This window comes from Lontra canadensis, unplaced genomic scaffold (genome assembly GCF_010015895.1).
Source record: "Lontra canadensis isolate GAN:19392208 unplaced genomic scaffold, GSC_riverotter_1.0 scaffold17, whole genome shotgun sequence".
NCBI classification, from domain to species: domain Eukaryota; kingdom Metazoa; phylum Chordata; class Mammalia; order Carnivora; family Mustelidae; genus Lontra; species Lontra canadensis.
Genome location: NW_022631011.1, coordinates 9658034 through 9671718, shown reverse-complemented (window position 1 = coordinate 9671718; position 13685 = coordinate 9658034). Strand labels below are relative to the sequence as shown.

Sequence of the window (13685 nt, the reverse complement as noted above, 5' to 3'; positions counted from 1 at the left end):
GCATGCCCGGTTGAATTCAAATTTCAAATAAATAATATTTTTTTACTATAAGCATCTCCCCAGTATTTATGGAACATATCACATACAATATTTGGAACATACTTACACACACACAAAATGGATCCATTGTTTATCAGAAATTCTAGTTTAACTGGGCACCCTGTGTTTTATCTGACAACCAGACTCCGAGATCCTCCCGAGTCCCCTGTCCCATCTCACACCCTGCCACCACGCGCATTTCCTAAAAGCTGTATTTTCATTCCGTTATTCTCAGGTCAAGGACCTGCCAGCATTTCCCACTGCCTCCATCCCAGAAGCATCCTCATCGAAAGGGTCAGCCCTCCCCATCACAGCCCCTCCCTCACAGCTGGTGCCCCCTGACCCCTTCTCCCCAAAGCCTCCTGCAGCGTCCTCAGCCACTGTCCTTCCCCTCTTCTCCTCCCGATCCCAGCCCGTTCTCTGGTCCCTCTGGGGCACTCCCTCCCCTTCTGCACGGCTGTGTACATCCACCTGCCTTTCTCTCTGCTCCATTACTTGGTGCCTTGCAGACTTCAGTGCTGCGCAGTAGGCATGATTGTCATCTAAGCTCAGACCTGAGGCTTCCTGAGGGCAGGACCAGTTTGCTCTTCCTGACTCCTCAGCAATGTGGCTCTGGTGGCCTGAGGGAGTGGTGGGGGAAGGAGGGTTCAGTGGATAGTAGGAGGGGATCGAAGAGCGGGGTAGACAGAGAAGGGTGGCAGGGGCAGGACAGAGAGGTGGACAGAGGAGACCAAGGGGCAGGCAGGACGGGAGGGGGGGGTCTCAGCAGGGCAGACCCCTCCCCCCCAAGGATCATGCTCCACATCCATCCACCAGGGCCTCTAGGATGGCCAGAGGCGGGGATGCTGGGAGAATGGGCTCGGCTCGATGCCCCCACCACCCTGGCCCAAGGTGACTCCTTCCCCTTCTCCGTGGGTAGAAACTGGGCCTTGTGGAGGGCGGGGGAACCTGTCTCTTGTCTCTTGGACTGGGATGGGGGTGATGGAGAGCGGGTGGGGGGCAGGGGTGGGCAGGGAAAGCCAAGAAGCGGAGAGAAAAGCAGCAGAGAGAAAAGAGGTGGAGCTGGAGGCTGGGGGCTGGGCCTTAGGGAGCACCTGGGAGGGGGGCGATGTGAAGGAGGAGGTTAAAAGCAGTCGGACACAGGACACCGGTAAATTGGTGCGAGCACCGCCCTGTCCTGGGTGAAGCTAGTTGGTTTGTTATCTTTACCCACCAAAGCATTTACTTTGGTTAGTCGCCCGATCCACAAACACTTTCGAGGAGATGACATTACCGAAAGGGAGGAACATCTGCATCAGCTCAGCGTCCCCAAACTCCTGGGGCAGATGGTAGATGAACAGGTTACAGCCCTCGGGCCCTGCGGGGGGGGGGGGGGGGGGGGGGGGGGGGGGGGGGGGGGGGGGGGGGGGGGGGGGGGGGTCTCATCCAAGAGCCAAGGGCGGCCACGGAGGAGTGGGGACTACTGAGCCCCAGTCTGAGCTCTGGTCCCCGCCCTGCCCCTGGGCAAGTCACTGAACCTCTCTGTGCCTTAGTCACCTTTGCTGTGAAATGCGTCTGTAACAGGGGGCCTGGCAACTCGCTCCAGGGGCGGAGCTGACGAGTGAAGGGGGTCAGCGTGCCAAGGCCTGACCAGCCAGGGAGAGGAGGCGCTGAGGAGAGGCTCGGCGGAAGGAGACCTGAGAGCGTCTGCCCGCTGCCCAGCCAGCCCAGCCCCTGCTCTGGAATCGCCCTGGGGCAGCCATGCCAGTGGCCCTGTGAGAGGCTTCACCTCACCTCCAGCTTGGACCTTGGGGCCACCTTCCACCACAACCTGCAGCCATCTGGTGCCCCATGGTCCCACCTTCCCCTGCCCCAAACCTCACACTCAGTCCCCATCCCCAGTGCAGAAATCAAGACTTATCTTGTCTCCTCCAGCAGGCTAGGTGCACAGGTGGGGGCTTCACGGCATGGCCCGGTATTCAGCCGGGGCTCCCGAATGGAGCTCCCCATTCCATGACAAGAACAACCCCGCCACTTCTGCACAAACTACTGGTCAGGCTCCTCTAAGCACTTGAGCTGAATGTTAAGTCACTTAATCTTCCTGCAGTCCTTGGAGGCAAGTGCTATTGTCACTCCCACTCCACAGATGAGGAAATGGAGGCCCAGAGAGGTTAGGTCACCTGCCAAACATCACACAGCTGGGGGTGGGTGGAGCCAGACCTCATCTGGCTAGTCTGGGCTTTCCTCTCTCTGCCTATCATAGATCTCCACGCCCCGGAAACACCGAACACTGGCGAGGCCTTTGGGTTTCTGAAATTTCTAGGCTGCTAAAGTTCTACATTTTTCTTTTTAAATAACCAACATGCCCAGTTTTCATTTTGAAACAGAACTCTCTCCAAGACGATTCGTCTATTTCGTGCCATTTTAAACAGAGTATGCCGCATATTTTTAACCTTTTAAGACTGGTCGTTCCAATGATTGTTCTCAGCCAGCATGCTGAACCAAGGAGGCAGGTGCGTTTGTCAGAGGCATCTCAGAACCAAGGTTCTGACCAGAGGCTGGTAGGAACTGAGCGTGAGCTTGGAAAGTAAAGGTGGTAAGGCCCCGACGTGGACAGCGATGTGGTGTTCACAGCCAGAACTGTGTGGGGTTTCCCTGGGACAGGTGAGGCTGCAGGTAACCCAGTTCTGAGCAAGTTCTGGACCCTCACTCTCTCCTTGGTCGCTACAAAGACTCCTCTGACCACCAAAGCTACCCTCTGAGCATCTGACCTCCTGAGTCCTAGATCCCTGCCCTGCACCATCTGCACCCCACTTCCTGCCCTCAGCCTCTCCTCCCCGACCACAGTCTCCCAGGCAAACTACCAGCTGACGGCGCATTCAGAACCAGAACCGGCGCAAGTGCAAGCGTCCTGGGGTCCCTGCTGCTGAATCCCCCAAGTGTTGGTGACCCTCCCCTTACCCCATCTCCAGCCATGTCAGGTTCTCACTGGTTTACACTCTGTGGATGGATCCCTGGATGGTCCCTGGCTCAGTGTGAGTCCCCTTAGGGTAGGAATCAGCTCAAAGGCCTGATCTAAGCCACACCTTTTCCAGGACTCCCCCCGAGATAGTCTCTATTCGCTCTCTCTCTTCCGGTGTTCCCTAAGTCTACAATTGTGGTCTGAGTCTCCTTCTCCTTTAGGTCTGGAAGCTTTTTCCCTCCAGCCAAATTGGAAGACTTAGGGACAGGGATATTAGCCTTCTCCTGTCCTTCTGTACCTCCCCCAGCTCTGCCTTCTTTCTTCCTTCCATTCTTTTCTTCAGGTCTTCCCTCAATGCTCCCTATCCCATGCAGCCACCTGCTTTGAACTTGGGACTCTTGCTTCAAGTTCTGGAAGCTGCTTTATATGGATGTTGTGTTTATTCAACTTAAAGATTCAAGAAGCTCTTGAGGGCAGTGTGGTATGCAGTGGAGCTTCACAGGAATGGCTCTCCCAGCTCCAGCCTAACCACTCCCCACCCCGTCCTGCCCTTCACACCTCAACAAGGAGCCTACACATCCCAGCCTTCTGAGAAATGGTGAAACAGAGCCCCAGAGACAGAAGGTGCTACCCTGACCACACTGTGGCCCTGGGAACAGCCAGGACTTGAGCATCCCTGAGGGTCACCTCGGCCCACCTGTGGAGCGGACAGCCTCCAGGAATTCAGGCATCTGTTGCTTTTCAGGCTCAACTCAAAGTGCCGGAAGGAGGGTTTCCCCAGCAACCAGTGTGTCCGGGTATTTCAATGACTTCACACAGGGGGAGGTAACCGTGATAGAAAGGACCAACCACTGGCATGGCTGGAAGAACACAGCTTTCCTTCTCACCTGTGCCTCAGGGAACACTGTAGACATGGCTTTGGGCTGTCTCCAGCCCACCCCAGCCTATCTCCCCATTCTGTCTCATCCACAAGGCCAAGCCCACCTCCTACTTCGCAGCACTCATGCCTTTGCTTCTGTTCTCCCTACCTCAAATGTTTGTCTCCCCAACTCTATGTGCTAAAGACTTCATTCATCCTCCGAGGCCCCCGAAGCCTCCTCTGATGACCCTGTCCCGGCCACCCTGAGCTCACCCTGTGTGAAGCCTGGTTCTGTACCATCTGGGTCCACGATTCCCCCCACCCCCATGCCCTGCTCTCCCATGGTGCCTCGCCCAGCACATCAGTCAGGGAGAACGTGGACAACAGGAGGAGATCCCACAGCTGAGAGCTGGCTAGGAGGGGACTGGTCTGGGGAGCAGGGCACAGGGCAGCGGGGGGTGGGGGAACTGAAGGCACTCAGAGACAGAAGGAAGGTCGGAGAAGTTCAGAGCAAGGTGCCTGGGGTGGAGCAGATGGAGGGGCTCACTCTGTGTAAGGCTAGGGGCCAGTGTGTGTGTTGGTCAGAGCAGCACTGACCTGCATCTGTGTGCGTGCAGCAGGGCTTAGAGACCCCTGGGGCCACGGGCCAGAGTGATGCAGGGCACTGACAGCAGGCTGAGGGTGTGGCAGCCTAAGGCCAGCAAGGTGACAAAGCTAATAGTGCCTGTGGGCACAGTGCTCTGTGCTGGGCCCGGGAGAGATGGGCCCCACGAGGACTCCTGCCCCCACCACAGCCCCCACCCTGCATGGATCTGATCTTACTGACATGCACTGAAGAGCTGGGCCAAGGCAGGGATAGGCAGGGCAAGCAGGCCGGAGGGCCACAGCCCAAGAGGGGAGCCTCCGGTGGAGACCGGGCTGCCGGACCACCTCCCCACCTCACTTGACCACTAGGGGGCCCAGACCCCATGGGTTCCTGTAGCTTGGCTTTCCTGGGTACCAAGAGAGGACGACACAGATCTCAGTAGCTGCCCGATGTTCATAAACTGGGGTGATGGGCACCATGGGCAACTTTAGAGGGGTGACAGTTTGGTGAAGGAAGGGCTGTGCGCATCGTGAGAAATCCAGAGGAAATTGCTGGAGTTCCAGTCAAATTTGGGCTCCTCTGAGCTTCCTGCTTCCCTAGTGACTGGTCCTTGCTATCCTCATTTTACAGGTAAGGACGTCAGGGGTCAGAAAGGAGGAGGTGGCCAAGCTGGGAGTCAGACCCAGATGGATTTGTTTCAAAGCCCAGGCTCTCAGCCATCTGCGGTCTGTGTGGGGCCTGTATGACCAATGGGTTTGGACTAGCAAACCCCCAGGGTCCTTTCCAGAACAGAACCACACACCCAGCTCTGGGACGGCCTGCTGCAGGGACTATGAGCTGGCGATCTGGAGACACTGCACTCCCCTGGCCAAGTGGGCTCCTGGGGCAGACGGAGGAACCTCAGTGCAGGGTGAGCTTTCCCATGGGGTGGGCAAAGCAAGACCTTGTTGGTCTCCTGCCCCTCACACTGATCTCTCTGTGAGCAGGCCCGTGGAATACCCGAGCGTGGGCTTATTTCTCCAGCCTCCTGTGGGGTTTCTAGACTCTGGAATGGGAGGACACTGAAAATCTCTATTAGATCCCAGCCCCCCAAGGCCCACTGGCCTTGCCTGGCCTGCCCTAGGCCCTGGGCATACCAGAGCCTCTGGATGTGACTTTCTATGAGGCTCTTCTCCCACTAGGCTGCACTGAGTCTCCACCACCCCATCAGCTGCCCGTGGAGTCCCTGGGAGCTCCAGCTGTCTCTCTGGGTCACCCAGAGGATACAAGTTCTCCTGTCCGTGATGAACACGTCTCCTGCTCCAATCCGAACATTCCTTCATCCTCCCTTCCTCTCCACTGGCCAAATCCTGCCCAGTAGGGGAAGGGAATTCTTCGACCCCAACTGCTCCAGGTTCTCCCTTCCTGACCTCCTATCACTTGTGTTTACAGAACTGCCCTCGAGAAGCCCACCTCCATGCTTGGACTGGAGAATGCCACACCCTGCAATCCTGCTGTCTTCCCTCGCCCTCCTCAACACAACACACAAACATGGTCACCCTTCGAAAGAAACGCCCCAGCCAAAGGCCCAAGTGAGCAGCCTCTTTGGGGACAGCAGGGGGTGGGGAGGAAGCCCCAGCTCAAAGACTCACCTTCTCTCTGTTGCTGGGGGATCATTGGAGGTGGCTGAGGAAAGGCCTGGCTTATCTGACCATAGGCAGCAGGGTAGGCGGCTGCTGGAGGGCCAAAGAGAAGAGGCAAGAGGGAGAAACGGCGACAGTGACATGGAGAGACAGAGTGAGAGGCGGGAAGAAAGAGAGAAACTTCAGCATTGAGCAGTAAAAGCAGACCAGCCAAAAAGGGCATTTTAGCTTAGCCACCTAAAATAAAGCCAGCTGAGGGCGTGTGCGTGTGTGAGTGTGAGTGGGTGTGCACATGCACACATGCGCTCCCAGGGTTGGGGAAGGCAAGTTTATTCTGAAACAAGGGACAACCCACAAGCGTAGGTAATCCACAGTAATGGATCATCAGAAACACTAGCCTGCCTGGACCAGATCGCCCCACCAGCCGGGATGCCCATTCTCTGAGCTGCAGCTGACTCAGGCATGCACGGTCCACCCACTCTGATGGCACCCATGTGGGAGGGTTGGGTGCCACCTGAGGTATGAGCTTGGCCTCTGGGATCCTGCCAGGGGCTGGTCCCCAGGGGCAGAGCACTGAGTTGGACAAACCTAGTGCTTTCTGCCTTCAACAGGGAAGGGTCAGAGGCAGGACAGGATGGCCAGAACCTTCCTCCACTTGGCCTGGCTCCCACAGGTGCAGGATCCAAGGTCAGAGCTCGGGGGTCCCAGCAGGTGAGACAGAGCTTCCCTTGACCTCCAGATGTGAGAGGCCAGCTTCACCAGAACCCCCACGTTGCCCTCAGGGGAGATCTCTCTGGCTCTTTCTGACCTGGCCAGCCAGCAGGAGACGGACAGCAGGGATGATTATGGTGCGTGTGAGAGAGACAGAGAATCATGGCTTCCTACAGTGGCTCACCACCTTCCCAACTCAGTGACCTAAGGCTATTTGCTCACCACAAGGCTGTCTCTTCTCAGTTCTCCTTTTTGCTACCTCTGGCTGCTGTTGCCTGTATGTGACCATGGGGGGGGGGTGTTGCTCCTTCCCTCGCACCCAGGCATCTACCCTTGCCAGGCCAGTGAGGTGAACTCCAGCTGCACCCCCAGAGCTGCCTTGCGATTTGAGGCTGGGGACACACCGGCCTCGGCAGCACCACGGTGTGAGGAAAATCTGGCCTCCGAGATGCATAGCTCCCCAGCAAGGTTAGGGCTCAGACCTGGCTCCTCTTCTCTGAGAAGGGTACCCACCCTCACAGGTAAACCCTGTCTGAACACTAGGGGGAGCCGTCGAGAGGGAGGGGGTCCTCTCCCAGGAAAGCCCTCCCTCCTCTTCCCCTCCCCCCAGCTGGGCCCAGGCCAGGTGTGGGAAGGGGTCCCTGGTGCCCGGGCATGAGGACTGGGGCCGTGAGGGTACTAACGACCTGCGTACTGCTGCACTCCAGCGTAGGCCTGCTGCAGGGGGTCCGCGGCGGTGGGGCTCTGCGCTGCAGGGGAGCCAAGGGAGCAGAAGTCAGCCATGCCCACCGGACCAGCCTCTCCCCCACCATGCCCACAAGATGAGGCTGTGGCCGCAAGGCTCTTCCCAGCCACTGTGGCATGACTCCCACCCTGACTGGGGGCTGGGGAACGCAGGGGTTGGGCAGGTCACTCAGAAGACTGACCGGATCCTGGAGAAGGGCTGAGGGACAGTGAGTGAGGGGGCTAGAGGCTATAGGAGGGTGGGCTCCTCCGCACTTGTCCCCAGCACAAATCGGGGACAGATTCCCACCTGGGTAAAATAAAGGGCATGTGAGGCTTCATCCCACCACTCCATCCTCCTGGGCCACCCATTCCTGCTCAAACCCAGGCACCTCTCCATTAGTCTCCGGGAGTTTGCCCCAGGCATGGAGGGCTCGCACTCTGAGGCTGCTCCTGATACACCCTCTGCAGGGAGTAACCACACAAATAAGGTCCCCCTGCCCCGTGGGCTGGGAAAGGGGTGGAGCCCACCGAAGCTGAAATACCAGGGGACCAAGGACCTTCCTCCCACCTGACGTCATGAGTCTGGGATGCCTACTGCCCAGTGTGAAAGAGGAGCCTTAGGCTGATAATCTGGCAAATAACTTGGAGAAGCCAGGCTGGGGAGAAGGCCTGGCTCATTTCTGTTGCCTCTGTTGTGCCTACAGTTGCCATGGGGGAAAGCTAGTGTGGGCACAACCTTTGGTGACCAAGGCCCCTGATGACTGATGAGGTAGGGGGCTGGCCCTGGAGGCCCAGGGAGGCGAATAGGGACACATCCATCCTCAGTCTGTTTGAGGCAGACCAGATAACAGAGTGAGGCAGGAAGAAAATTATCTGGGCTTCTCTGTCTGGCAACTCAGGCCAGCAAAGCTAACAGGTTAATGCTAGGCTTTGGGGCCCACAGAGCAGGAATAATTCCTAAACTTCCATTCTGAGCTCTTGTCTGAAAACCTCTCAGGAATCTTCCACTAGAACAATAGCTCCCGAGCTTCAGGGGAGCCCAGGGAAGACCTTGGGGTGATAGTCCTTGGACACAGCATGGATGGCAGCATGGAAGCTGGGCCCAGGGGGGCACTGCTCAGAGTGGGTAGCTGAAGATGGGGAAGGACGCAGGTCCCTTCCTGCCTGGGGTTGTCTCGGGACAAAACCCTCACAGCAGAGACTGGGGCCAGGAGCTGGTGATGGTGACAGTACTGGTGCTGGTGCTGGTGCTTGCTGGGGCTGGCCTTCTCCTCCCTCCTGCTCCCTCTGCCTGACCCCTCCACCAGCCCCAGCTCTCTAGATGGCCATGTTTAGGTTTGTCCCCTCAGTCTTCCCAGCTGCTCAAACACAACGTGTCTTTATGCAAATGAGAAAAAGGTGTCCCTTCCTCTGGCCAGTTTGGTGACCAAAGCAAAATCTAACCTGTACCACTTCCATGGTGGTTGCTCCCAGAAGAGTGCTGGGGCCATAGCAAGTGCTCGGCAAGTATGGTGACCTAAGGAGTGAGCTGGCCTCAACAGCTGTGAGAGCCGCCCTTCAGGGCTGTTACATGGCAGGAGAGGCCACACTGTGAGCGTCAAACATGCTCTCCATGAGCGAGAGAAGAGAACAGAGAAGCTACCCGGGGCTAGGAAGCGGAGAAAAGCATTTCTGAGACCCCTCTCCACTTCTTTGCTTAATGACCTCATTAGTAACTGCCAAAGAGTGAACACTTTGAAGGATCTCGCTCATTACAGTGGCTCCAAACTCTGCATTTAAAGATGGTAAATTAATTTTTTTAATGTACTACTTCTCTCCTTTCCTTCCCTCCATCCCTCCCTCCTGTTCTGGCAGGGAATTGTTTATGGGATGTGGCAGATTGTTACAAATGGGGGAGAGGAACATTTCCAAATTCCATGAGGGAAACAGCTCACAGATGCTGGAGGGGGTGGGGAAGAAACAGGTTTGTCAAAATCCAGATATCCAGATGGGCTTGCAGGCAGGGAGGAGGGGGGGAGTGGGAGGAATGAAACCACCCAGATGTGCTGGGGAATGGATCTCCCAGCTCATGAGCGTGAGTGGGGAGGAGCCCAAGAACCTGAGATTGGTGGGGTCTCTCCTGCCTCTGGCTTCCCATGCCCCTCCCCACCTCCCTGGCCAGCCTGGAGTCTTCATCCTCCAACAAAACTCCAGATCCTTCAGTCCTGCCACTTCACTATGGATTTCTCTGGCCTCTTGTCTAGGCAGTGAGGGTTAGATCAGATCTGACCCTCAGATCTGAGGGATCTGAGCACTGGGATCAGATCAGAGACAACTCCAAGGCCAAAGTCAGGAAATTCTCCTCTATTTCTGGCTAGCATAGTGACCTTGCACTCAGTTGCTGATGGAACTTTCATTGTCTGTGGATGTCTGGGCCTCACTCCAGACACTGAAATCAGAATCTCTGGGCTTCTTTGATTTCACAAAGTCACCCAGAAGTTACTGATGAGCAACTAGAGGAGAGAGCACTACTTTGCCCCCCAAGGTGACTTCCTCTGTCCTGGTTCGGCCAAACTCCTTGCCAGCTCCTCCCCAGGCCAGGCAGGCCCATTGGTCTCTGCACCTCCAGGGCAGTCCCTTCCACAGAAGTGTGTTCCTTGTTCATCCTCACCTCTCTAATGCCCATGTATCTGTTAAAGTAGATATGGGCCTCCTCCTTGGGAAGATCTCTCCGGCTTCTTCAGCATACAGAACTCTCCCTTCATTTGAATACTTTAGCATCACAAGGCAGAGAACTTTCACTCTCAAGGACACTCTGTTCTGCCTTATTGTCTCAGTATGCTCTCCACGTATACTGTATTCCTGGCAGACTTTGACCTCTAGGGGATAGACCCCTGTCCTGTTCTCCTTCTGGGGCCCCCTTTCCTCTGGCACAGACGACTGGGCACTTACAAGTTCTGGTGGGGACTCTGTAACCTGACCATCTGCCCTACGGGAAGGAGGACAGTATCTTCATATCTCATATTGCCCTTTGCCAGTCTACTCTAGGGCTTTAGGCCCAGCTTTCCTGCTCTCCTGTCAGTCCACCTTCAAAACTAGACAGCAGCTGCTTCAAGTCAGCTGGGCACTCTCACCACAACAGAAATGCTAAGTTCGAGAGGAACAAAGTTAATCAGGAGCAGGGCTTCTGGATCTTGTGTGCTGCAATTTATGCGGGAAGCACTGGGGGGTGCTAGCCAAGGTTCTGATTCCCTGTCCAGCGTGCTGACCATGGTTGCGTACAGATCCAGGGACCCAAGGGGTATGTAGAGGCCAAATGGCCAGTTTATATGTCTTTGCTACCTTCTTATTAGAACTTTTTCTTCCTTAACACTAAGAATCTTAGCAACTATCTCCTCACTTCCTATGGGTCAAATTCACTCTCAATTAATTTGCAGTTACTAGCCTCTCAAACTGGTTGTACAACTGTATCTATTCTCTTCTCTGTCCTGACAGAGTTCCATGAGCTTCTTTCTCACCCTCAGACTGGCACCTCTCCAAGGAGAATTTGGTTTCTTCTTCCCAATCCGGGACTCCCTGAAGGAGGGCAGGAGGCTAGCTCTCTCTGATCACATTTGGGGTTCAACTAAGGAAGAGGCAAAAGTTAGGAGCCACATATTCCCTGTTACACCACCAAGGGCAGAGACAGAATGGACAAGGAATGTGCTGCATGGGAAAGGAAGGGATACGCTTACCTGGGTAGGGGTGGATGCCGTTAGCAAACACAGCTTCTGCAGCAGGTTGCCCATTGGCCTGTGGGGGGAGGCCGGTGAAGCCGTTCACCCCAATGGGGGACGGGATGCTAGGCACAGCTGGTGCAGTGATGCCCGGAGGGGTGCTGCCACCTGGTTCCAGAGGTGGAGAGGGGTGGAGGAGGAAGGGAGGCAAGTGGAACCAAGGTGAGGAAGGCCAACCCATGGAGCTCCACCTGCTGGCTCCAAGGGCCTGGGAATAGACCTAGACTTTACCTACCAACTCAGACCTATCTAGGAATCATGCCTTGGGTTATTTTCCTGAATGGTAACACCACTCATCCCAACTGTATCCATCCTTCAAGGCAGAGCCTACCCCATAAAGACTTCTGTGACCAGTGACTACAACATGATCTTGGACCTGCAGCACATAAACTATTCTCAGTGTCCTTGAATTTGGTCACCCTTAATTATCCTTTCATCTTTTTCAGTGGTTGTTGCTCACCTCCAGCTAAGGCAGGATGGGTTGGTCATTGTATAGCCAGTAAGGGACTTCTAAGTTGATGGCTCTGCTCTCTTGTCTGCATTATAAAAGGGGCTGATCTACCTCCCCACCAGGGAGTTTTGCTACTCTGGTGGATGAGGTCTTAATTCTGATGCTCCGGGTTGAGAATCACTGAATGGAATACTAACCAAGATCCAGTTAAGAACACGCCTTGTGGGGCGCCTGGGTGGCTCAGGTGGTAAACCTCTGTCTTTGGCTCAAACGAAGGGGGATCAAGCCCCACATTGGGCTCCCTTCTCAGTGGGGAGTCTTCTTGTCCCTCTTCCCTTTCTTCTTGTCCCTCTCCCTTTATCCCCTCACCCCAAGCTCAGGCTCTTTCTCGCTTGCTCCCTGTCTCTCAAAAAATAAAATCTTTAAAAATTTTTTTTAATAAAACAAATTAAAAAAAAAAAAGAACATGACTTGAGAAAGGGGTTATTTCCAAACCCCCTGTCTTTTAATAACTCCTGAGATCCTCTCTTGCTTATTGTGCAGTTGCCCTGGGAAAAGCCAATGAGTCTAAGTTGGGTTAAAGAAAAATGAAAAAATGGGGCTCCTTCTGTGGTTAGGCCTGGAACCTCACAAGGTCACAGAATGGGCAGGACTCTTTACCCCTCAGAACTCCAAGGGAGGTGTTTTCATGTGAATTTCTTTCTAGAGATCTATAAAAGAGACCAAGATGTACTGCTTCCTGACATGGCTCCATCACAGTTGAAACTGTCAACACCCTGAAATCATGTCGGACAGCATGCGGTCCACATCCCATCTTCCCCTAGATGCCCAGGGATTAGAACATTCTCAAGAAAAAGTTCCAGAGGATGAGGCCTGCTCAGGCCCCTGCATGTGTGCTCTTGCCATAGAAAGCTCCCCTGGTCGGCAAAACTGGCCGATCAGTAGGTCCCACCTTGAGCCCAGCTGCCTCCCTGCCCGGCCAGGCACTGGGTCCGTCCCCACCTGCTCACCTGAGGTTGGGGTCATGGGTGCGGCCGCCAGGCCATTCATGTTGAGGGCCGCCATCTGCTGCATCTGGGCGGCGGCGAAGGCAGCCATGGGGTTCAGGTAGCCGCCCTGTGCGACTGATGCCATTAGTGCCGCCTGCTGCTGCATCAGCTGGGGCAGAGGAAGTGGAAAAAATATCATGCGCTTCCAGGGGGGGCAGCCCTCCCCACCAGGGGGGCTCAGCGCCCCTGGGATCAGCCTCCAGGGGTGCTCTGAACCCCAGGGAGCTCGGCTCTATCTCCCCACCCCCCTGCCTGAGAGAACTATATTCATAAGTCATGGCAGGGCCTCAGGGACTTGAAAGTTTTGGGGGGGAGTAGACTGGTTCCACGGGTGCTGCTCAGGCCTGTCAAAGGGCTTTCATCTGTGGAGACGTGACAGCCAAAGTTCTAGAGATATGGTAGATGAGTCTGTGGAACTAACTTGGCATGGATTTGCTGAAAATGGTCCTCACCTGGAGTCTGCGGCCGAAGCAACAGAAGGACATGACCAGAACTCTAGGTACCCCCAGTGTTCTCAGAAAGGTGAGTGGGACTGGGTAGTTTGTGGACATGGCCAAGTTTGGACACTGCTGAGGAAGTGAAGTGAGCTGACCTCTTTAGAACAGGAAACCTGGCCTACCTCAGTGCCACTCACATGGGGCTGTGGTTACAAGTCTGGGGTGGGGGGTGTCGGGGGCAGCTCGGGGGAGATGAGGACAGAGGCGGCTCCAGTGTGGAAGAAGAAGTGGATGGCCAACAGCATGAGGCAGGGTCCGGGGGGACCTCAGGGGAAGTGCAGCTGTGGAACATCCCTGCCAGGAGGGCCCAGAGGCCTGAGGAGCCCCTTCGGTGAGTGAGAGCAGGAGTAGAGGGGTGACAAGCAAACACCTGAGCCTCCCTCACTGCTTGGGAGGGATGCCTCCTAGGGTCTGAGTTCATGAGTGCTGAGCTAAGCCCCCCCCCCCCC

The 13685-nt window shown here is 55.7% G+C and overlaps 1 protein-coding gene across 50 annotated transcripts in view; it reads right to left on the bottom strand.

Moving 5' to 3' along the window:
- CELF4 (CUGBP Elav-like family member 4) overlaps positions 1-13685 on the bottom strand; it is a 289470-nt gene that overhangs the window by 14364 nt on the left and 261421 nt on the right. For 9 of the 50 annotated variants that reach the window (XM_032859520.1, XM_032859523.1, XM_032859537.1 and 6 more), the window contains exons 7-11: positions 12701-12848; positions 11198-11347; positions 7442-7507; positions 6057-6140; positions 1313-1396 (exon numbers count right to left, since the gene is read on the bottom strand). In XM_032859520.1, coding sequence (XP_032715411.1) covers positions 1313-1396; positions 6057-6140; positions 7442-7507; positions 11198-11347; positions 12701-12848 — 532 coding nt within the window. Of the gene's footprint in view, positions 1-514; positions 660-1252; positions 1397-6056; positions 6141-7441; positions 7508-11197; positions 11348-12700; positions 12849-13685 lie in introns of all 50 variants that reach the window. The other 41 variants (XM_032859522.1, XM_032859542.1, XM_032859544.1 and 38 more) reach the window with 11 other exon arrangements.